Raw genomic sequence first — 22,976 nt, 5'->3', positions numbered from 1 at the left:
TTTCATTTTAAGCCTATTTAGTAGGGATGCACCGATATATCGGCGGCCGATACATATTGGCCGAAAATAGCTGTTTCGGGGTAATACCGAAACAACAAAAAATGTGCCGATAATGACCCACCTCCCCTGCCCGCCCACAGCACAAGTTGCAAACACTGCCAGTGGCAGAGGCACTCGTGGGGGGTGCAGGGGGGGCCGGGCACAACATCTGGGGGGGCGCGCTCTCCGGGATAGGAATACTTCTTTTTATTTGCCCCGGCCGGCTCCCGTGTTTGGCTGCAGGCGGGGGCCGGCCAGCGCATATAAAACCTAATACTGTATACTAAAAACCAGGGGGCCTCCAGCTGTTGTGAAACTACAACTCCCAGCATGCCCGGACCGGCAAAGTCTGTCCGGGCATGCTGGGAGTTGTAGTTTCACAACAGCTGGAGGCCCCCTGGTTTTTAGTATACAGTATTAGATTTTATATGCTCTGGTCGGCCCCCGCCTGCAGCCACACACGGGAGCCGGCCCGGGCACATAAAAAGAAGTATTCCTAATCCTATCCCGGACATCCCTGTGTCCCGAAAAATCTTTTCGGCACATAAGGATGTCCGCCGGTCACTCACCATTCCCCGGCGTCCTCCTGCGATCCTCCTTCGGTCCTTCGCTTCTCCGCCTCTATGGTCGTACGCACGGGACGTCACTGACGTCCCGTGCGTACAACCATAGAGACGCAGGAGGACCGCAGGAGGACCGCAGGATCGTCACAGGAGAACGCACGCCTGGTAAGTGACCGCGTCATCTTCTTCAGTGTTCCGGTCACCGCTCCCCCGGTCCCGGCACCTACTGCTATGGTCCATGGGCCATAGCAGTAGATGTGACCCCGGGCCGGAGGAGCGGTGACCGGAACACTGTGGGGGCAGCAGTACAGACATACAGCTGTATGTCTGTGGGGTGGAGGGAAGCTGCCTACTATTGTGGGGGAGCTGCCTAATATTGTTGGGGGGGAGCTGCCTAATTTTGTTGGGGGGGGAGCTGCCTAATATTGTTGGGGGGGGAGCTGCCTAATATTGTTTGGGGGGAACTGCCTAATATTGTGGGGGGAGCTGCCTAATATTGTGGGGGGAGCTGCCTAATATTGTGGGGGGAGCTGCCTAATATTGTGGGGGGGGGGAGCTGCCTACAAATGTGGGGGGAGCTGCCTAATATTGTTGTGGGGAGCTGCCTAATATTGCTGTGGGGAGCTGCCTAATATTGTGGGGGAACTGCTGACCTAATGTGGGGGGGGAGCTGCCTACTATTGTGGGGGAGCTGCCTAATATTGTGGAGGAACTGCCTAATATTGTTGGGGGGAGCTGCCTAATATTGTTGGGGGGGAACTGCCTAATATTGTGGGGGGGGGCTGCCTAATATTGTGGGGGGAAGGAGCTGCCTACAAATGTGGGGGGAGATGCCTAATATTGTTGTGGGGAGCTGCCTAATATTGTTGTGGGGAGCTGCCTAATATTGTGGGGGAACTGCCTACTATTGTGGGGGAACTGCTGACCTAATGTGGGGGGGGGGAGCTGCCTACTATTGTGGGGGAGCTGCCTAATATTGTGGGGGAACTGCCTAATATTGTTGGGGGGAGCTGTCTACAAATGTGGGGGGAGCTGCCTACTATTGTGGGGGAGCTGCCTAATATTGTGGGGGAACTGCCTAATATTGTTGGGGGGGAGCTGCCTAATATTGTTGGGGGGGAGCTGCCTAATATTGTTGGGGGGGAGCTGCCTAATATTGTTGGGGGGGAGCTGCCTAATATTGTGGGGGGAGCTGCCTAATATTGTGGGGGGAGCTGCCTAATATTGTGGGGGGAGCTGCCTGATATTGTGGGGGGGAGCTGCCTAATATTGTGGGGGGAGCTGCCTAATATTGTTGGGGGGGAGCTGCCCAATATTGTGGGGGGGGGAGCTGCCTAATATTGTGGGGGGGGGAGCTGCCTACAAATGTGGGGGGAGCTGCCTAATATTGTTGTGGGGAGCTGCCTAATATTGTGGGGGAACTGCCTACTATTGTGGGGGAACTGTTGACCTAATGTGGGGGGAGCTGCCTACTATTGTGGGGGAGCTGCCCAATATTGTGGGGGAACTGCCTAATATTGTGGGGGAAATGCTGACCTAATGTGGGGGAGCTGCCCACTATTGTGGGGGAGCTGCCTACTATTGTGGGGGAGCTGCCTATTAATGTGGGGGAACTCCCGACCTAATGTGGGGGAATCTAATGAGCGGAGCGCTGCATTTTACCAGAAGACGGGGAGAAGTCATTTTTGGTTTCGGTATCGGTTTCGGCCGGACATTTTTTTTTATTTCGGTTTCGTTTCGTTCTGAAATTTCCATTTCGGTGCACCTCTACTATTTAGCTTAGTTTTAGGCCTAATTGTGAAAATGAAAACTGTTAAGACTTTCTGTTCTGCCAGTAATGATAAGGAGTAGGATGCTGAAAAGTGATCTGTACATCATTACAGTGTAAGATGACACCAGTATATAGAGCAGACAATAATGGTTCAGCCTCACCCTCACTGTGGAATAACCTCTTCAAAGGTCACACAGTATGCCCAGTGACATATCCCAATCAAGGTTATATATCCCATCTGTTAAAATCTAGCATGACCAAGTCTTCTCTAGTCTTCTCTCTCTCAGCTTTATCTGTCCACTTATCTCCACTCCAGATAATCTCAACACAGATTATTTTTAATGCATTTTTATGAGGACCTTTTTTTTTTTCTTTTTGATGATGGAATTCGGACAAGTCTCTTCTCAGAAAATGGGAGTTTGGCCCAAGGGTCAAACAAAAACTTCTCAATCTTTTGCCATGGTTTTCAAAACCTGACACAATACCAATGGACCAATTTTGAACTTTCCCATGAGGCATACACTCTTCTATGTTTGCTACTACAGTACTTTGAACAATTTTACAAACTTTCAGGTAAAACGATATTGGGGTTTATTTACTATGTGATCCCGACTCTTTTTTGTCGGGTTTTGCACATAAATTGTGTTGCACGTTCCATGCAACACAATTTGCGAGCAAAAAAAAAACAAAACCCTCAATTTTACAAGAAAAACCCGAAAAGGGGGCATGGCCATGGGAGAAAGTGGGTGTGGTCCCTACAGTTTTGAAAAATCCCAACATATTTCCTAAGGTTTCCACAGAAAATGTGGTGTTTTTGAGCTGAGGAAAACCCAACAGATCAGAAGAGTTGTAAAAAAAAGCAAAACGTAGGGAAAAGTACAAAATGTAGGAAAACCTTAGTAAATACCTTGGGAAAATTCCTGTTGGAAATCAAAACCCACAAGGAAAACTACATTCCACTCTTAGTAAATAAACCCCATTGCCCAGATTTTATACAAGGCTCGTATATATACAGTCCCAGTGTTCTCTGTAGCATATTCCTTCATTATAAACTGAATATGTGATTGTTAGTCCGAAAGCAGTCATTATTATCTTTGCTAAGGTGCGCCAGGGTGAGGATACCAAACCGATGCCAGATTGTATCCACCCTCAGCTTTTACACAACAGTATTTGGTTCAGTATTTTGCATCGGTAATTGTAAACTTGGAGTGGGTCCAAAACATTCAAAAGGTACAACTCTTTCCACTACCCTTGCCAATCTTATAAATGACCTATAGACCATCAATATTTTAATGCTCCATAACCTATTTGATGTCTCTAGCCACTGAAGCTGAATGTCTGTCCAGCCTGGAGGAAAATATAGAACATTTTCTCTCGTGAACAAATTGTAATTCAGCCTAGAAATGATGTCATAAATTTAACTAAAAAGAAAAAATGTGTCTGGAATTCCCAGAAATTGTTAATATCTACGGTTATGTTGACTATTTATAGGCTAATCTGACATTTAGGCTTCCCTGTGACTAAGGAGATTACTAACTGAAAAATGTTATGTACTTTAAAAAGGCCCTTAGGTGCATTGGTCCCCAGCCCAGTCCTCCATTTTCAGTTACTCCACTGGAATAGAACAGGGTCAAACTTAAAGGGGTATTCCAGGAAAAAACTTTTTTTAAATATATTTTTATATATCAACTGGCTCCAGAAAGTTAAACTGATTTGTATATTACTCCTATTAAAAAATCTTAATCCTTTCAATAATTATCAGCTGCTGAAGTTGAGTTGTTGTTTTCTGTCTGGCAACAGTGCTCTCTGCTGACATTTCTGCTTGTCTCGGGAACTGCAAAGAGTAGAAGAGGTTTGCTATGGGGATTTGCTTCTAAACTGGGTGGTTCCTGAGACACGTGTCATCAGAGAGCACTTAGACAGAAAAGAACAACTCAACTTTATCAGCTCATAAGTACTGAAAGGATTAAGATTTTTTTAATAGAAGTAATTTACAAATAGGGATATCTCTTTTAAAATTATGTACTGTTGGTGGGCCTTGGGGACTGGGTTGAGGACCTCTGCTTTAATTTAAAAATCAATTGGACAGCTTTATCTACTCTGTTTAAAAGTCAAATTGTCTTTTTTACTCATACAATCATTCAGAGTGTTGCTTTTGTTTTTGAGAGCAGCTTAAGATACAAAAGTTTAACTGATTGCTTGCCAGAGGCAAGTTTAATGAAGGACAATTTAAAGGTTAGACAGTTTGAATAAATCTACCCTAATGCTGTTCTTAATGTTCTCAAATTTGGACAATCCCTAGTTTTTAGAAGGCTCCCCTGATAATAAGACAGTCACATGGTCTTCTCCTGCTTGGACCCCCAGTAATAAGCATTTATTTTCTCTGCAGCTCCACCACAGGGCAGATTAAGCATTACACTGTGTCCACTCAAATCATTTAGATGTCTATTTAATTCAGGACAAGACAGGTCCTCCAGAGCTAGAGACAATCTTTATAACTGCTTTTAACTAGTGTTGCTCGCGAATATTCGCAATGCAAATTTTATTCGTGAATATCGCATATTCGCGAATTCGCGAATATTCGCGAATATAGCACTATATATTCGTAATTACGAATATTCGTTTTATTTTTTTTATTTTTTATTTATTTTTTCACAGTAAACATCACAGTGATCATCCCTCTCTGCTTCCATCTTGTGTGGTGTAAAGAAGGCTCTAATACTACTGTGTGAGACTGGTGTGCGAATTTTCGCATATGCGAAAATTTGCATATGGTAATTTTTGCATATGTGGATTTTCGCTTAAGCAAATTTTGTATATGCTGATTTTCCCATATGGTAATTTTCGCATACACAAATTTTTGCGTATGCAAAAATAAAACGAGGATATTACGAATATGCGAATATTCGCGAATATATGACGAATATTCATCCATATATTCGCGAATATTCGCGAATTCGAATATGGCCTATGCCGCTCATCACTACTTTTAACTCAGAATTCCTTTATAGGCTAGAAAGGACCCCAGAGGTCCATCGGAAGTCAACCACAACCCTATTGGTTGACTCACAAATAACCTATTAGATCATCTTACTTATAAAAAGAAGACATTCAGATAAACAGTGGACATGTGCCGGCTCTGTAGAGATAAAGGTTGAGACACTATAGATCTTTCTGTTCCAATTGTGCCCAAGAAATTCTAATCCTATACTGGCTAAGTATACATTGATGTAGATTAATGTAAACTGATCTACGGTAATAAAAAGATACACAACAGAGATGTAAAAGAACACCCTTCCCCATCCATGATGGATGATGTTGGTCTAATACTTTGGTTTGTTAGATGCCAGATAAAATGATTGCTGGCCTTCTGACTTTTGCAACCCTTAAACTTTATTTAGCTAAAACTTCCTTTTTTTCTTTTTAAGAAATGTTGTCATAGGGGGTTGCAGAGCTGCAGGTTATGAGATCAAAATGCAAAAAACTAATATTGAGAAAAAATGCTTTTATAGGGTAATGTAGTGGGATCTCTGACTCTCCAGGCACCTCAGCATCACATGTAACAGTGGTAAAGGAAAAGGGGGCTGCACTTCTGTTAGGGTGATGACCCTTGTTTCCCTTAGGGAGAACCTGAATTAAGTGCCTGGCCAAATGAACCTTGGTTTTACACAGCGGCAGTGGTATCCGGGACACCGAAACAAGGAAGAATGAGACCAGAGAGAAGTGCTGCTCAACTAGTGACTTTTACTCTAAACAAATGGATCATCTATGTACATAAATGACCAGTTTACGAATGGTTTACAATTCCAACAGTTGTGAAACAGCAGGTGGTGGAGAGTGAACTCTTGGAAAGTCAATGAGTTTCTTGAGCTAGTTCCTGAGATGTTAAAGCATAACTATAAAGTTTTGTGAGCACCATGGTCATTTTCTAAATACCGTATCGGAGCAGCCATTTTTCCTGGTCCCATCAACTGTAGAAGCGTAAAACTCATATGGCTCCTCCCACACGGTTGCTTATGTACCGTACCAGCTTAAGACCCAGCGCCATTATACTTCTATGGGCTGCACAATGTCCCTTAGGTCAGGTCAAAGCTGGTACAGATTGTTGTGTAGACAATACCTGGTACAGATTGTTGTGTAGACAATACCTGCAGTGGCCAGACTTCATCACAAGCGACCCTGGGTAGGCCTTGGCAACTGACTCCTCACAGCTTCTCATGCTCATTCTGTTTCTCCTACTCTCTCTCTCTTTTATTCTTATGACTGCTGCATAACTAACTAGCAGGTTAACAAGGTTTAAATAATATTCAATTGGGCTAATGCTCCTCTTACCAGAAGGTTCACTGGGTAGTGCTAATTAAAAGAAACTAGAATAACTCTGGGTTTACTCTGCATAGTCATAAGTATAGTATAACCCATCAAAGAAAGAGTTGAACACATGTCACTTCAAGCAACTATTCACACCTGATCAACATGGAATTCTGACAGCCTTACCTTTCACTCAGCCAACCACAAGGAACACCAAGTGTACTGGGGTACTGAACATATATTGGGATAACCCAAGTTTCATGTATATCAGGGGTGCACTCAATCCCTCCTCAGATTGGTATATACACTCCGAAATGTGTCATTGGCCCTTTTATTATTTTATTTTACTGCTAATAAACTAGTCCATTTTGGATTTGAACAGTATTGGGATAAGCTGTGCCTGACATCAGAAGGTCTTTCTTCACCTCTGTATAATACTCGTCTTTAAAGTCATGAGCAAGTAACGAAATAAACAAACAGAAACCGAAGATTCAGATTTAGTTTTTTTATTATAAAAAGAAAACCAAAATCTATTTTAAAAACCAGACTATGTCAGAATGAGATGCGAGTCAGAAGCAGTAAATCCTAACCTGCCATTAATACCCGAGACCCATTCACAAACATGGAGGAATTGGCATCTTACACAAGTGTGCATATAAATCATACAAATTTTATGGGAAAATAAAATTCTCTCTTTTCTCGTCACTTAGCACTGAAAATTATTATTTGCTGGTACAGAGCTTTTCAGTGCATGTTAGGTAGTGGTGAAGAACATGTAACTTAAGAGCAAAGGTTAAATATTAGCCCAGCTCTTATCAAACCAAAACCTATGGAAGTGTACGTTAATATATCAAACACAACTTATAATAGTCAACACATTTCACAGACCACCAAGTTATCTCCTTTATAAAAGAGAAACAGGACAAGGACAATCCGAATGACAAGATGCACGGAACATGATTGGAAACATCACAAGTTGACGTTGATGTCCTGTTTCCCATGTAACATCATAGAACAAATAGTCTTAGATGTCCTCTTAACATTTTCCTTTTTCAAAAAGTCCTCAAGGATGTTGGTCAAGGTTTTACCCAAAGTTAACTCGGTGAAGGCTTCAAAACACTGATCTATCAAGGTCTGCATGTTTACCTCTCTTCTTACTTATGAGATGTCTTCTGTATTGTATTAGTCTATGTGTACCCCACTCCCATACACTTATTTGTTTAGCACCAACATAACTCTTGATTTTTATATTATTATTTTTTAAAACTTTTTTGTATTATTATTTAAAACACCTTGATAGATTTAATCTTGTCTTTCCTACCTAAGTATAGACTTCATTTACACTTAAATAGAAAAATACTACAAATATGGACCCAAAAGACAACATTACGATGATCAGGGACATCCGTGTTCACACAGCCTCAAGGATGCCCTGGCACATTAAATGACCTCTGGTTCACTTGAGAGCTCTCACTCCATCCTGCTCCAAGACCTACAGCTAGCTAGCAGGGTGAGCCAAGAACCTGGCAATGAATGAGTACCTGGCATAAGTTTAGGGGTAAATAGATTAATCCCCTATCTTTTTTTTTTTATTAGTGGTTATCATTAGGAGTAGCAAGGCAGGGAACTGATCGCTACTTTTTTAAACGGCCCTTAAGTTTTTTCCTGTTATGACTTCCATTTACAGGCTAATTAATATTCCTTTTAGACCTACAGTACATTTTAAGAATGTGTTTTATTTCTTCAATTTTGCTACAAAAATTAGAGGCCGAGGTTCTAATAAATGTTGGGGCACAGCCCCCCCCCCAGTCATGACAGCTTGGCCTCTACTAGTTGTACAAATTTCTACACAATTTATACTGGCCCAATTGAAGGAAAGGTAGCTGTTTCTACCATGTGCTTAACTGATATAAACTGTATAAGAAAAGTAAAGAATTACACTAGTTACTTTAATATTTCTGTAAACTCCGCTATTCTTGTTTTTTGTTTTTTTTTAGTTAAGAATACAACGGAAATTGATATTGTACGAAATAGAACCAGACTAATCTAAAATAATGAGAAACTTGTGTGTTCTACTCATTACTAGCAATGCCCGTGTCTGGTGACTATAAGACATGGAATTACACAGGATGTAGGCCTAGGTGTAAAGGATTAGAACAGAACTGGGTAAGAAACTCAACAGAGTCAAAGTAGTAGCTACTGCTGCCTGTCATAGCTCTCTAGTTCTTGTACTGAACAGCTTCATCTCCAGTTTCATTCAGCAAGCAGGTTCGAATCAAGGCTTCCGTCACAGCATAGGGATCACAGTTGGCTGATGGACGTCGGTCTTCAAAGTAGCCTTTCTGCTCTTGTCCCACAGTGCGGGGAATGCGGATACTTGCACCACGGTTTGCCACTCCAGCAGAAAACTCATGGATATTGGAGGTTTCATGGAAACCTGTTAAACGGCGTGCATTGTCCCGTCCCCCGTTGGGGTCATAGCTTTGAATGTGATATTCATGACGCTTGGAAAGGCGCTCAATGGCTTCTTCTATATACCTAGAAGAATATGGATACATTTTACTTAGCTTTTACTTAATCCACTTTAAAACATGGAATTGCTTCTTAAAGGGGAACTCTGGTACACAACATCTTATCTCCAATTTACAGAATAGGGGATAAGTGTCTGATCATGGGGGTCTGACCACTGTGACCCCCCCCCGCAACCTCTTTCTTGGCGCTCCAGCTCTCCCCATGCACGGAGCAATCTCTCCTCCATGCATGGAGACTGTCGACCACCTCATGAAGCTGTGTTCAACACACCCACTACATGTATCTCTATGGGAGAGCCGGAGATACACGAGCGCTATATCTCCGGCTTTCCCATAGAGATGCATGTGTGTTCTGAACACAAATGTTCCCACCACATGAGATCACAGGGTCCCAGTGGTCCGAACCGGAAACACTTTAACAGGGTTGTGTAAACATTTTGCCACAAACATCACAACCCTATTCCTCCAGCTTGGCACTATTTGCATTAAAATGAGCTCTACGGCCAAACCCAAATCATGATAACTGCTATTGTTCCTGGAAATGGGTCACCCCTTTCTTTTTAATCTCATAGGCCCCTTTAAGATACAACAGCGAAAACATTGGTTTTCTCGTTAAATAATCCCTTTACTCACTTGAGGCCTCCATCTTCTCGCATTCGCTTTGTGCTGAAGTTTGTATGGCAGCCGGCTCCATTCCAGTTTCCAGTAATGGGTTTAGGATCAAATGAAACTACAATTCCAAAGTCTTCACATACTCTGTGCAGGATGAAGCGGGCAATCCAGAGGTGATCCCCCATATTGATGCCTTCACATGGACCCACCTGGAATTCCCACTGTAATGCAACAAATAACATGACTTACCATAATTTGAAGAAAAGGAGTACAGTGAAAATACTGTAGGAGTACAGTGGTCCCTCAAGGTACAATTTTAATAGGTTCCAGGATGACCATTGTATGTTGAGACCATAACTCTATGGAAACCTGGTATTTGGTTCTGAAGCCTCAAAATGTGATCCAAAAATAGGAAAAAGTGAGGATTAAAAAGAAATAAATAAGTTGATGTCTAATACAGATAAAGCAAGTCCTTACATATAAAAGTAGAAAAGAATTGGTGAAAGCTATAAATCACTGTCTATGTAGAGGACAGGAGCTTCTTCAGGGTCCTAAAACACACAGTGTCCCAGAAAAATAAAATGGAGCCACTCCCACCTGGTGTCCAAAGGAGCAGCTAACCCTGGCACAGGTAAAGAGTAGTACAGAATATGTAGTACCTCCCTGTACTGTAGGGAGGCGCTACCAGACAGCCAGTCTGTGCACACACTTCAGTAATACATGGGTTTTACCAGTGAATGCCCATTCTGATTGGTCAGTTCTTCCAGCCATTGATACATTTCACAGATCTGGACTGTCTGTAGCATTGTATGTTGAGTCTGGTTTCAAGTTACAATGATCCAGAAAACATCATTGTATGTGGAAAATATTGTAACGTGAGGCCACTGTAAGTTGAGGAACCACTGTATTATAAGAATGTAGAACCCTCAAGGGGTAATCTGGGACTTTGAAACTGATAGACAATTTTTTGTAGATACTTATGACCATTCCATTAAAGGGGTATTCCAGGATTTTTTTTATTTGACTATGCTACAGGGACTGTAAAGTTAGTGTAGTTCATAATATAGTGTCTGTACCTGTGTGTGACAGTTTTCTCACAATTCTTATGTGATTTTCACCCCAATATTTATTTTTAACTGCATACAAAATGACTGTTGTCACAGATTTTTCCCAGGTTGCAATGCAGCCAAGACCTGACCTCACTAGTCAGCTGATGACAGGGAGCCTGTCTGCTTCAATGGGTGGAGGGATCGCTTGGTGGGAGAGAGATCAATCTGCAACTAATTGCATTTTTGCAACAGCTGTAGGCACCCTGATTAAAAACCACAGGTCTTTTGAATGGATACAGATGTTTCAATGGGTGTTGTGGCTGATGTGTGGGAGGGAGGAAAATTGAATTATGGGATTTGTAGGCAAAGAAGAAAACTCAAACAGGAAATACCAGTTCACAAAAAAGCTAGCCACAGTGTTATGGTGGACTCACAACATAGCTATTTAGCCCCAAGACAAGCGCAGATCCTTCCTAAGCATGGCCATTACTGTCTGCCAGGTACATACTAAAGTCCCCTTATGGTGGATAACCCCTTTAAGTTGTTCAAAGACCAAAGACAGGACATTCTAGAAATAGCTATTGGTGACCCAATTTTAGGTTGATATAATTGGGGAAAAACATGTTGTCACCCAACCCATATCTTGCAGTTATGGCATGTCTTACCTGAGCTGGCATAACCTCTGCATTGGTTCCTGCGATTTTCACACCGGCGTATAGACATGCACGGTAATGAGCTTCTACAATATCCCGGCCATATGCTTTATCTGCTCCGACACCACAGTAATAGGGACCTAGGGGAAAACAAATCTCATTAAACAAAGTGGAAAATCACCGGGAAGTGGATGACCCCATTGTTGTAATTAACATTATGTAGACAGTAATAAGGGATAGCCTATGATGTTATGGCTTCTAATGTTTTTTATCCATAGCAGTGGGAAGCATGATGTATAAATACAATAAAACATAACTACAGAAGACTTCTTTTATGGTTTTGCTAATGAATTATTAACGCTTATTGGGATGTGTTAAAAAAAACAACACTGTCCTTTTTCTGGATACACATGCATAAAGCATTGGACAATCAAAATTTGTATCCAGTTAAAAATAGTCATTTGGAAAAAAAACCTTGCTGAAGAATTGGTCTCCAAACTGTGGACCTCCAGATGATGCAAAACTACAACTGCCAACATGCCTGGACAGCTGTTGGCTTTCCAGGCATTTTAGAAGTTGTAGTTTTGCATCATCTTGAGGGCCACAGCTTAAATGGGCACTGTCAGATCCAAAAACGTTTTATATGTTGTTACTGATTAAAATTTAAGACCTTTTGTAATATGGTTATTTAAAATGTTTTGAATATTAAATAAACCAAACGGCCCCTGAAAATCCCACCACTAGGGGTCCCCAAGTGCTCTACCTACTGGGACACTAACCAGTCCTGAAGCAGGATGAGCTTGTCCATGAGTCATTTTACAAGAGATGACTCATGGACAAGGTTGCATGAGCAGGCACAACAATCACCTCCCACCACCTCAAGGGAGGGACACGCCCCCTTCTAACACTCTGAGCTAATGAAAAAAGGAATTTATTAATAAATAAAGGTGATAGAAGCATAAAAAATAGATGTACACGGTCAGGATTGGGTACTGAGTAACATATTCATTCTTTTTTGGGGGGGATCTGACAGGTAAACTTTAAAGACCACTGGTATAGAATATTAGTGATTTCCTATATCCTCAGTACAAGAATAGAGACTTGAGTCAAGCCGGACATACCCTGTGGTCCTGGAAAGCCATTTGAGGGCCAGCCAAATGGGTGTCCATCCATTCCAAGCAAGGTATATTCTTGTTCCATTCCAAACCAGGGATGTTCATTCTCAACCATATTCATAATCTGGTTACAGGTGTGTCGTAGGTTTGTTTCTACAAAAAGTAAATAAATTAATGAAACAAAGTTTTTTGGTCTGTAGGTTCTGACTATATTTCTGGTTTTACAAGTACTTATACTGTACATAGAAAAAAATTAAGAGAAAGAATACTAAAACAATAACAGTACTTTGCTTGGCTTATATATAAAACCTTCAACTAATGTATAAGTAGTAAAACAGGTCTTGTTAGCGTCTAACACAGTGTTTCTCAAGCACGCTCCTCGAGTACCCCCAGGAAATCCAGAAAATATGACCTGTTGGGGGTACTTGAGGTCTGCACTTGAGAAACACTGCTCTAACATGCCAATGGCATTGCATTTATAACAGCTATTGCATCTACTGGATGCTCTTTTTATTTCTTTTGAATTCTAGCACTTGATCATTGGAATCTCATCTCATTATTTTTGGTACAACCATAAGATCCTTGTACAATTACATCTTGGTAAACTGACTCTAAAGCTTACCATTAACTTTCAATAGTTGTTGCCTGTTGTTCGGGCATGTTTGTCCATCATACAGTGATCCCTCAACTTACAATGGCCTCAGGTTACAGTATTTTCCACATACAATGGTCTTTTCTGGACCATTGTAACTTGAAACCATATTCAACATACAATACTACAGACAGTCCAGATCTAAGAAACGTCTCAATGGCTGGGAGATCCAACCAATCAGAATGGGCATTTTACTGGTAAAACTCCTGTATTACTGAAGTGCATGCACTGACTGACTGTCTGGTAATACCTCCCTACAGTGCAAGGAGGTACTGCATGTTCTGTACTACTCTTTACCTGTGCCAGGGTTAGCTCCTCCTTTGGACACCAGATGACGACGGCACCATTTTTTTGGGACACTTTGTGTACTGTATAGGACCCCGAAGAAGCTCCTGTCCTCTACATAGACAGTGATTTACAGATCTTTCTTACTTTTATATGTAAGGACTTGCTTTATCTGTATTGGTTATCTACTAATTTTCTTTAATCCTTACTTTTTTCCTATTTTTGATGACATTTTGGGGCTTCAGAACCAATTACCAGGTTTCTGTAGCGTTATGGTCCCAACATACAATGGTCATCCTGGATCCAATTAATATTGTAACTCGAGGGACCACTGTATTCCTAGTTCTCTATATACACACACACTCAGTTCAGCAGAAATCACCAGTCGGGGAAGAGTTTGGACACCCCCATACACATAATTGACCAGTCCTGCTGAAATCAGGAATATGTATTGTGTAAGGCCACCCTAAGACGTTATCCATTCTCCAGAATTTCAACTGCTTTACATTTTAGCAGCTTTGCTTTCTACCCGAAGCAATATAATCAAATATGTTAATGTTATGTGACATGATTTCCTAGGCATCTATGTTTTATTTATATAATGACTTGATTTTTTGTGACTATGTTATCACAGCTATTCCCTTATGAAACTCACACATGCCCTGAAGGAGATTTCTGCTGTAGCGTGCAGGCCTCCCTACTGCTTCAAGCAGTTTCCACGCCTGTCTCTCTTCCAGGAAATTACAGAGCGTACACTATTTTTTTTGAACACATAAAATAACATATGTACAGCAGAGACTCTCTTTAAAAAAAAAAAAAAATGCACTTCTAATTCATATTTGCATTCCTTAAATCACTATATGACTCCAGCCCTCAAGTGGTAACCTTCTTTGAGACAACTCGCCTTCTTCTAACTCGCTTTTAAGATTTAGCTCAATAATCCGGCTGGTTTTTCATTGTCACGATTCGGCTAGCTGGATGTGGATCCTCTGTGTCAGCGAGGGATTGGCGTGGACCGTGTCGGTGGACCGGTTCTAAGATGCTACTGGTATTCACCAGAGCCCGCCGCAAAGCGGGATGGTCTTGCTGCGGCAGTAGCAACCAGGTCGTATCCACCGGCAACGGCTCAACCTCGCTGACTGCTGAGAAGGCGTGGGACAGAAGGACTAGGCAGAGGCAAGGTCAGACGTAGCAGAAGGTCGGGGCAGGCGGCAAGGTTCGTAGTCAAAGTGGATAGCAGAAGATCTGGAAACACAGGCTTTGGACAACACTAAACGCTTTCACTGGCACAAGGCAACAAGATCCGGCAAGGGAGTGCAGGGGAAGTGAGGTATTATAGCCAGGGAGCAGGTGGAAGCTAATTAGGCTAATTGGGCCAGGCACCAATCATTGGTGCACTGGCCCTTTAAACCTCAGAGAGCTGGCGCGCGCGCGCCCTAAGGAGCGGAGCCGCGCGCGAAAGAACATGACAGCCGGGGGCCGGGAAGGTAAGTTACTTGGGATGCGATTCGCGAGCGGGCGCGTCCCGCTATGCGAATCGCATCCCCGCCGGCAATGTCAGTGCAGCGCTCCCGGTCAGTGGGTCTGACCGGGGCGCTGCAGAGAGAGGAACGCCGCGAGCGCTTCGGGGAGGAGCAGGGACCCGGAGCGCTCGGCGTAACATTCATCTACTAAGAACTAATATTAATAATATAAAAAAATGCCAGACAGACAACATTTCCTCTAAACATGCACTATATTCTCCTTCTGATACCCTTACAGATGGACAGTTTCCATAGTCCATCTGTTGAGTAGTTTGAGGACAAACCCAGCTTCTGGGTTAGTGACACAGGCGGCAATCTGGGCAGCCAGCTGTCCAAATGCTGCTAATAAAGCTGGCGTTATATTCCAAAAAGAGAAGTTATATCTGAATTTTAAGTCTATTTCAATAAGTTGTGTCCCCATCCATCAAGGTTTATCTTATGGTATATTCCATTTGGTGTGTACTGGAAGGTCCATTTGAAGGTTTGTAGATCTACATTTTTTTTTCAGAAACAGCACTACTTTGTCCATGGCATTGGTAATCCAGGACATTATTATTATTATTATTAATAATACCATTATTATTATTATTTCCTAGGCCTAAGTTATTTTGACACAGATTAAAAATATGGTCTAAATTGTCATTTTGTATGGTTACCAGGTTTCAGCAGAATAAACCTGACAATGCTGACATATTGTCAAATGTTAAGACATGATATGAATCGCAATTGTACAAACTAGTAAACACTTTTAACATATTGCGGCAATTTACAAGCCATTTTGCTTCCTTACCAGCTGTCGTTCTGTTATATTTGAGCACTTCACAAAAGACAAGCTTGTTGGGGTCTCTCCGGAATGGATCTCTGAACATGGCCACTGGGATCAAAAACATATCACTATTCGATCCTTCTGACTGATGTGTACTAGAGCCATCGAAATTCCACTCGGGCAGTTCTGCATTGGATTAGAGACATAACATAGGAAAGGTTATGACTTTGCTCCTTGTACAAAAGTCTATTATCATTTTCCATTGGAATTGTTTTATATTGTGCCAAATGGGTTTATCACAATTGCTTGAATAGAGGTTTAGTCAAAGCTTGTACAAGTAAAATATTAGGAGTCCAGTGGGAAGTCATTTACAGTGATCAATAGCTTTACTTCTATAAGCATGCATGCAGAGAAAACTGTCAATCAATATATTGGACCGCCCACTGGACTCCTAAATTATAATCCATAAATTACAAGAATTAACTCTTTTCCTACAAAGCTATTTGTTACTCTGCGCAGATCATACACTGCTCAAAAAAATATAGGGAACACTTAAACAACACAATGTAACTCCCAGTCAATCACACTTCTGTGAAATCACACTGTCCACTCAGGAAGCAACACTGATTGACAATCAATTTCACATGCTGTTGTGCAAATGGAACAGACAAAAGGTGGAAATTATAGGCAATTAGCAAGACACTCCCAATAAAGGAGTGGTTCTGCAGGTGGTGACCACAGACCACTTCTCAGTTCCTATGCTTCTTGGCTGATGTCTTGGTCACTTTTAATGCTGGCGGTGCTTTCACTCTAGTGGTAGCATGGGCCGCACAGCTACCTGCCATTAGGTACCGAGATGAGATCCTCAGAGCCCTTGTGAGACCATATGCTGGTGCGGTTGGCCCTGGGTTCCTCCTAATGGAAGACAATGCTAGACTTCATGTAGCTTGAGTGTGTCAGCAGTTCCTGCAAGAGGAAGGCATTGATGCTATTTGCTGCCCCCCCCCCCCCCCCCCCCATTCTCCAGACCTGAATCCATTGAGCACATCTGGAACATCATGTCTCGCTGCATCCACCAACGCCACGTTGCACCACAGACTGTACAGGAGTTGGCGGATGCTTTTGTCCAGGTCTGGGAGGACATCCCTCAGGAGACCATTCGCCACCTCATCAGGAGCATGCCCAGGATGTAGGGAGGTCATACGGGCATGTGGAGGCCACACACACTACTGAGACTCATTTTGACTTGTTTTAAGGACATTACAAAGTTGGATCAGCCTGTAGTGTAGTATCCAGACCTCCATGGGTTGATATATTTGATTTCCATTGATAATTTTTGTGTGATTTTGTTGTCAGCACATTCAATTATGTAAAGACAAAAGTATTTCATATGATTAGTTCATTCATTCAGATCTAGGATGTGTTCCCTTTATTTTTTTGAGCAGAGTACTACTCTGTAACATGATGCAGGCAAATCAGACTGCTTGTTCAATGTAAGAGGTTCCTTTTAAACATCTGTAGGAGCATAATGTAGCTGGATTTGTTTTGTCCTACAAAGGCTTTTTGTTTTGTTTATTGGTATGTTATGATACATTGTTGCACACCTTCAATCGTCTTGGGTTCAGAGTCAAGGGTCCGTGTTTTGCAACGCAGGCCTTCTCCTGTCCCATCAATCCATATGTACATAGCCTGAACCTTCTCTCCCTGCGGCAGGGTCAGGTACATCTCCTTCACCGCCTTGCTTAGCTGTGCACTTGCTGACAACGACATGACTGCAGCAGGATGTATTACTGTGGAAAGGAAAGAACACAAATGGTTAAGAGGAGTCTTAGTATTACAAATGTCCAACAGGCTATAAAACACAGGCTCTCTAGGAACAATGGAAGGCTCTTCATAGAAGTTCATGTACCACCAGACATTGCACCCAGCGTCAATGACAGCTCAACACTTTGCACCACTGAACTCAGTTTGAATACTAACATTAATTTTAATTTTAATTGAAAAATGTCAACAAAAAAACAAATCATTGTTGTATAATACATGGACCTTATTTCAAAAGTTCCTCAATTCAATATGTGTTGGCAGTATAAAGTATCATGGGTCTCTGGCAAGTCAGATGTGGCACCTGAAACCCTTAAAGAGGACCTGTGGTCAACCCAAAAAACAAATGTACAAAATTTTATTATCATTGCATAGCTGAGGGTGCCCTGATTCCACATCTTTTTTACAGTCTCATGATACACAACTCCGTTCCTTAGATATGAGGATTTATAGTTAAACAATTCAGGGAATCAGGGCGTTAACTTAATTTTAATAATGTTAGTGACTGGTGATGACAGGATTATACAATCAGGGGGTGAATATTGTACATTGAGGGGCGTGTATGCCTAATACACACCCCCTGACTGTATAATCCCGCCCATCACTCCTAATATTAAAATTAAAGGGGTACTCCGGTGGAAAACTTTTTTATTTATTTTATGAACTGTTGCTAGAAAGTTAAACAGATTTGTAAATTACTTCTATTAAAAATCTTTACCCTTCCAGTTCTTATTAGCAGCTGTATGCTATAGAGAAAATTCTATTATTTTTGAATTTCTTTTTTGTCTTGTCCACAGTGCTCTCTGCTGACACCTCTGTCTGTGTCAGGAACTGTCCAGAGCAGCATAGATTTGCTATGGGGAATTTCTCCTGCTCTGGACAGTTCCTGATACGGGCATCAGCTGGTAACAGAGAGCACTGTGGTCAAGACAAAAAAGAAATTCATAAAGAAAATAATTTCCTCTTTGGTATACAGCTGCTAATAAGTACTGGAAGGGTAAAGCTTTTTTTTTTTTTTTATAGAAGTAATTTACAAATCTGTTTAACTTTCTGGCACCAGTTGATTTAAAAAAAATGTTTTCCACCAGAGTACCCTGCCGATAAGTTCACACCCATCTGAATGGAATCCCTGAATTGTCAGACAAACTATCAGGAACAAGAGGGGGTATCAAGAAACTGTATTAAGGTGTGTGAACAGTGAAATCACATTTTTGGGTTGGCCACAGGTTCTAGTTAAAGCCAGTTCACATGATTGTCATCTTCATATTTGACTTTTAAATACATTGTACAGGGAAGATAAGCAGAATTCTGGCTTAATTTGAGCCAAGAAAAAAAAAATAAAAATAATAATAATAAATTGGCATACACGCATGCAGACCATTTATCATCTTTAGGCTAAGTTTCCACTTGGTTTTTATTTTGGCAGTTTTTGGAAAACTGCCAGTGCAATTTTTGAGCCAAAGCCAGAAGTGGATTCAAAAGGAATAGGACATATAAAGGAAGGACACTTCTCCTCCCTTATGGATCCACTTCCAGCTCAAAAACTGCAGTGGCAGTATTCCAAAAACTGCCAGAAAAAAAAACAAGTGGAAACTTAGCCTTAGACAGTTTTTGAGAATCCCAAGACAAGAGGTGTGGTTGAGATGGAAAGTGGGAGGGGTTTAACAAGAAGGGGCGTGGCTCACACATGGGACAGATTTTGGAGCATAATTTTGGTCTAAGGTAAGCCAACCAACAGATAAAATTGTCTCACCTATCTAGCAAGATGCACCAAATTTATGATACAAAACAAACTATTGTAATAAATTTAGCCAATTTAGCCGTTTATACTGTCCAAAAAAAATCTGCACCAGTGTGTGATGGAATCTAAATGCATCCTTATTATTCGTACATAGAGTTCTTTAAAATAGATCCACTGCACCTATGGTAGTAACATAGTAATAGGAATGATTGAATTCATGTATTCAATGCCATTCAATCATATTGCAGATGATATATTGGCATGCATTGTCTAGGCCTATATGTGCAAAAAAATAAATAAACTGAAAATCTAAATTATCCAAAAATAATAATGATGCCTCAATACCCAAACACCATCAACCATGTCCACACGCAGCTTCACACTTTGAAGGGTTAAACACCGATGACCCCCACAAGGATCTCACATCCTTCTTATTAGAGATGTAGTTTCCTGCAAGGAGCAATGTGTTCCTCAACCAGTTAAAAAAAAAAAAAAATCCAAGAATTCTAGAATGAAAAACAGCAGAGGCAAAAGAAAAGCCAAGAACGGAAACCCCATATCCCGGGATTGCAAAGGTAAGAAACCACAGCTCAAAATGGCTACCCCCACCGTTGGCACACACACTAGAAATGAATGAGGCATGGACAGCTGAACCCCTCCATAGGGACCTACACTCCATAGTAACACAGGCATACAACAATGGATATATAAAGAAAACAAGATAACAGAGACGGAATCGGATACAGACATGAGGATTAATACAACTGAGAATATATATATATATATATATATATATATATATATATATATATATAATCTAAAGCTAGAATAGACACAATAATAGACTATGATACATACGCAAAACAACAATGTATCTACCCACACACCCCATATGATTCTGCTATGGCATACTCAGAACTGCTATACCATTGTTTCCCAACCAGTGTGCCTCCAGCTGTTGCAAAACTACAACTCCCAACATGCCCGGACAGCCTTTGGCTGTCCGGGCATGCTGGGAGTTGTAGTTTTGCAACAGCTGGAGGCACACTGGTTGGAGAACGCCGTGCTATACAAACAGCAATGTTCAATGTATAGCAAGAAAATAAAACAAAAATACATCAAAGCAGGGATGGAAATAACAGAGTAACACATGCACATGGAAAATAATGTAATTAGGAATAGTGCGGGAACATCTGGCAGGCAAGGGGTTAAACACCATAAATTGCGTTACTGCTAATAGAATCTTATGCATGTGTTACTATTTGTATGGCAATATTGTGGTGCACTACATGAACCCATCACCCTCATCATCCAGTCTCATCACCCCCCCCCCCAATGGAAAGAATGATGAATTATTTGTCCCGCTTGTCACACTCCACCGATATTAGGATAATAGCCAATTGTAATATCACTAAGTATAGAAGAGAAATATAAATCCCCTGTGGAAAAAGGCAACCACATGTGATGACACAGATAAACAGGTGGATCATCTCATAAATAGTGCACTGGTATAGGTTGGCGATATATTTATTAAAATTATTGGGAGCCACAGTAAGGCTGAGAGGGTCATTTGGCACAGATTTCCGGAACATCGCATTGCTAAAGCCGCAAGCAAATCTCTTCTATCTTAGGCCCCTTTCACACTATACATTCATCCGTTTTTTAAAGATCCGTTCTATGTTCCGTTATGAAAACCCTGAAAATCGGCCATTATAGTCTATGGGATTTTTACATTATCCGTTTTTAACCCGTCATAGCCCGATATTAATAACGGACGTTATTTCGTGACGGGAGAAAGTAACAGGAGAAATAGAGCACACATTCAGCTCTGCTACATCTACCGATAGCGAAGCAGCAATGCCAGCGTAACAGAATAGAAAAATAATACATATATATAAAGCTAAGATAGTAGAATCATGAAATGCACAGACATGGTCATATCCGTAACTACCGGTATATGTCCATCTGTAGTCGGTTTACCTGTGTCAGATGAGGATGGAGATGAAGATGTAGATAGTCCACAATGCTGTGGGGGTTGCTAGTATGGTTGCTGGGTGTTAGTTTAAAGCTCCCATTCTCAGGTTTGAGGTAAGTCAGTTCGCTCTGGACATATATTGTGCAGTACAGTGCCAGCCCCTAGGCTGGCGATTGGCTGCTTGCGAACATGATTTCTACATGCCATGCTGGGACCTCCCTCATGGCATCGTGCCATTGGCCATGCTTGAGGAAGGTGCAGCCTACATCATCCTAAGGATCTCCCCAACACTGAGAAAAACAAGTCAGGGAGGGGAGGGAGTAGCACGAAGGAACAGACACAGGGAAAAAAACACATACTAAAGCTGAAAACACACACAAAAAATAAACTAGAGAAACATCCAGTTATTTCTGGAATCGTGTATGTGGATTGCAGGGATGAAGACGTACGCTTGGAAATGTTACGTTTATTCTTCTTCCAGATCTTGTTCGAAGGAAAACAATTGGGTCGGGTGACAGGGAAGCCTCAAATCTGTTGGAGAATCTACGGATACTTTGTAAACAAAATTGTAAACAAACCACTTGAGAATCTGATACGTTGTAAACAAATTTGTTTAAAAAAAGAAAGAAAAATCAGTGGTGCCTGCTCTATGCCATCTGTTCTGATGACTAAACCTGGTTGGGCAAGCTGAAAGTAAATTATGAGTTATGCCAAGGCAAGTACTAGCTTGAAGAGGCTTTTCTCTTTTACTTGGTACCAAATAAAACAAGTAACCTATCCCCCCCCCCCCCCCCAGCCCCCATTTGTATCCAGTGCATGCAAGGAAAGCAGCAAAATAGCAATGTTTGTGCATGTCCCTAGGACGGTCCCGGAGGTGGAAGCTGCTGAAAGAATAGTCCTATCTTATTTACCCAGTGTCTTTAAACCAGTGTGCCTCCAGCTGTTGAAAAAATACAACTCCCAGCATGCTCGGACAGCCAAAGGCTGTCCGGGCATGCTGGGAGTTGTAGTTTTGCAACAGCTGGAGGCACACTGGTTGGAAAACACTGTGCTATACAAACAGCAGTATTCAATGTATTGAAAAACTGCAACTCCCAGCATGCTTGGACAGCCAAAGGAGTCATTTTGCAACAGCTGGAGGCACATTACTTATTAACCCAGTGTCTCCCAACAAGTGTGCTTCCAGATCTTGGAAAACTACAGCTTCCAGCATGCTCGGAGAAGCAAGGCTGTCCGGGCATGCTGGGAGTTGTAGTTTTGCAACAGCTGGAGGCACTCTGGTTGGGAAACACTGCTATAGGTATTCCCAACTTACTACCCCAGTGCCTCCCAACCAGTGTGCCTCCAGTTGTTGCAAGACTACAATTCCCAGCATGCCCGGAGTTGTAGTTTGGCAACAGCTGGAGGCACTCTGGTTGGGAAACACTGCTATATGTAGTCCTAACATATTACCTCAGTGCCTCCAAACCAGTGTGCCTCCAGCTGTTGTAAGACTACAATTCCCAGCACGCTCGGAGTTGTAATTTGGCAACAGCTGGAGGAACTCTGGTTGGGAAACACTGCCATAGGCAG

At 41.8% G+C, this 22,976-nt stretch overlaps 1 protein-coding gene across 1 annotated transcript; it reads right to left on the bottom strand.

The window, feature by feature from the left end:
• Window positions 1-7,171: 7,171 nt before the first annotated feature.
• GLUL (glutamate-ammonia ligase) lies at window positions 7,172-21,567 on the bottom strand. Its single transcript, XM_056531932.1, has 7 exons — window positions 21,410-21,567; window positions 17,472-17,657; window positions 15,892-16,053; window positions 12,648-12,794; window positions 11,539-11,666; window positions 9,846-10,045; window positions 7,172-9,219 (listed from the first exon to the last, which is right to left on the bottom strand). The coding sequence occupies exons 2-7, from the start codon at window positions 17,635-17,637 to the stop codon at window positions 8,901-8,903; spliced, it is 1,122 nt and encodes a 373-aa protein (XP_056387907.1). The 5' UTR covers window positions 17,638-17,657; window positions 21,410-21,567; the 3' UTR covers window positions 7,172-8,900.
• Between the last annotated feature and the right edge of the window lie 1,409 nt (window positions 21,568-22,976).

Source organism: Hyla sarda, chromosome 7 (assembly GCF_029499605.1).
Source record: "Hyla sarda isolate aHylSar1 chromosome 7, aHylSar1.hap1, whole genome shotgun sequence".
In the NCBI taxonomy this organism is placed as follows: domain Eukaryota; kingdom Metazoa; phylum Chordata; class Amphibia; order Anura; family Hylidae; genus Hyla; species Hyla sarda.
This window is presented reverse-complemented; position numbering and strand designations above follow the sequence as displayed.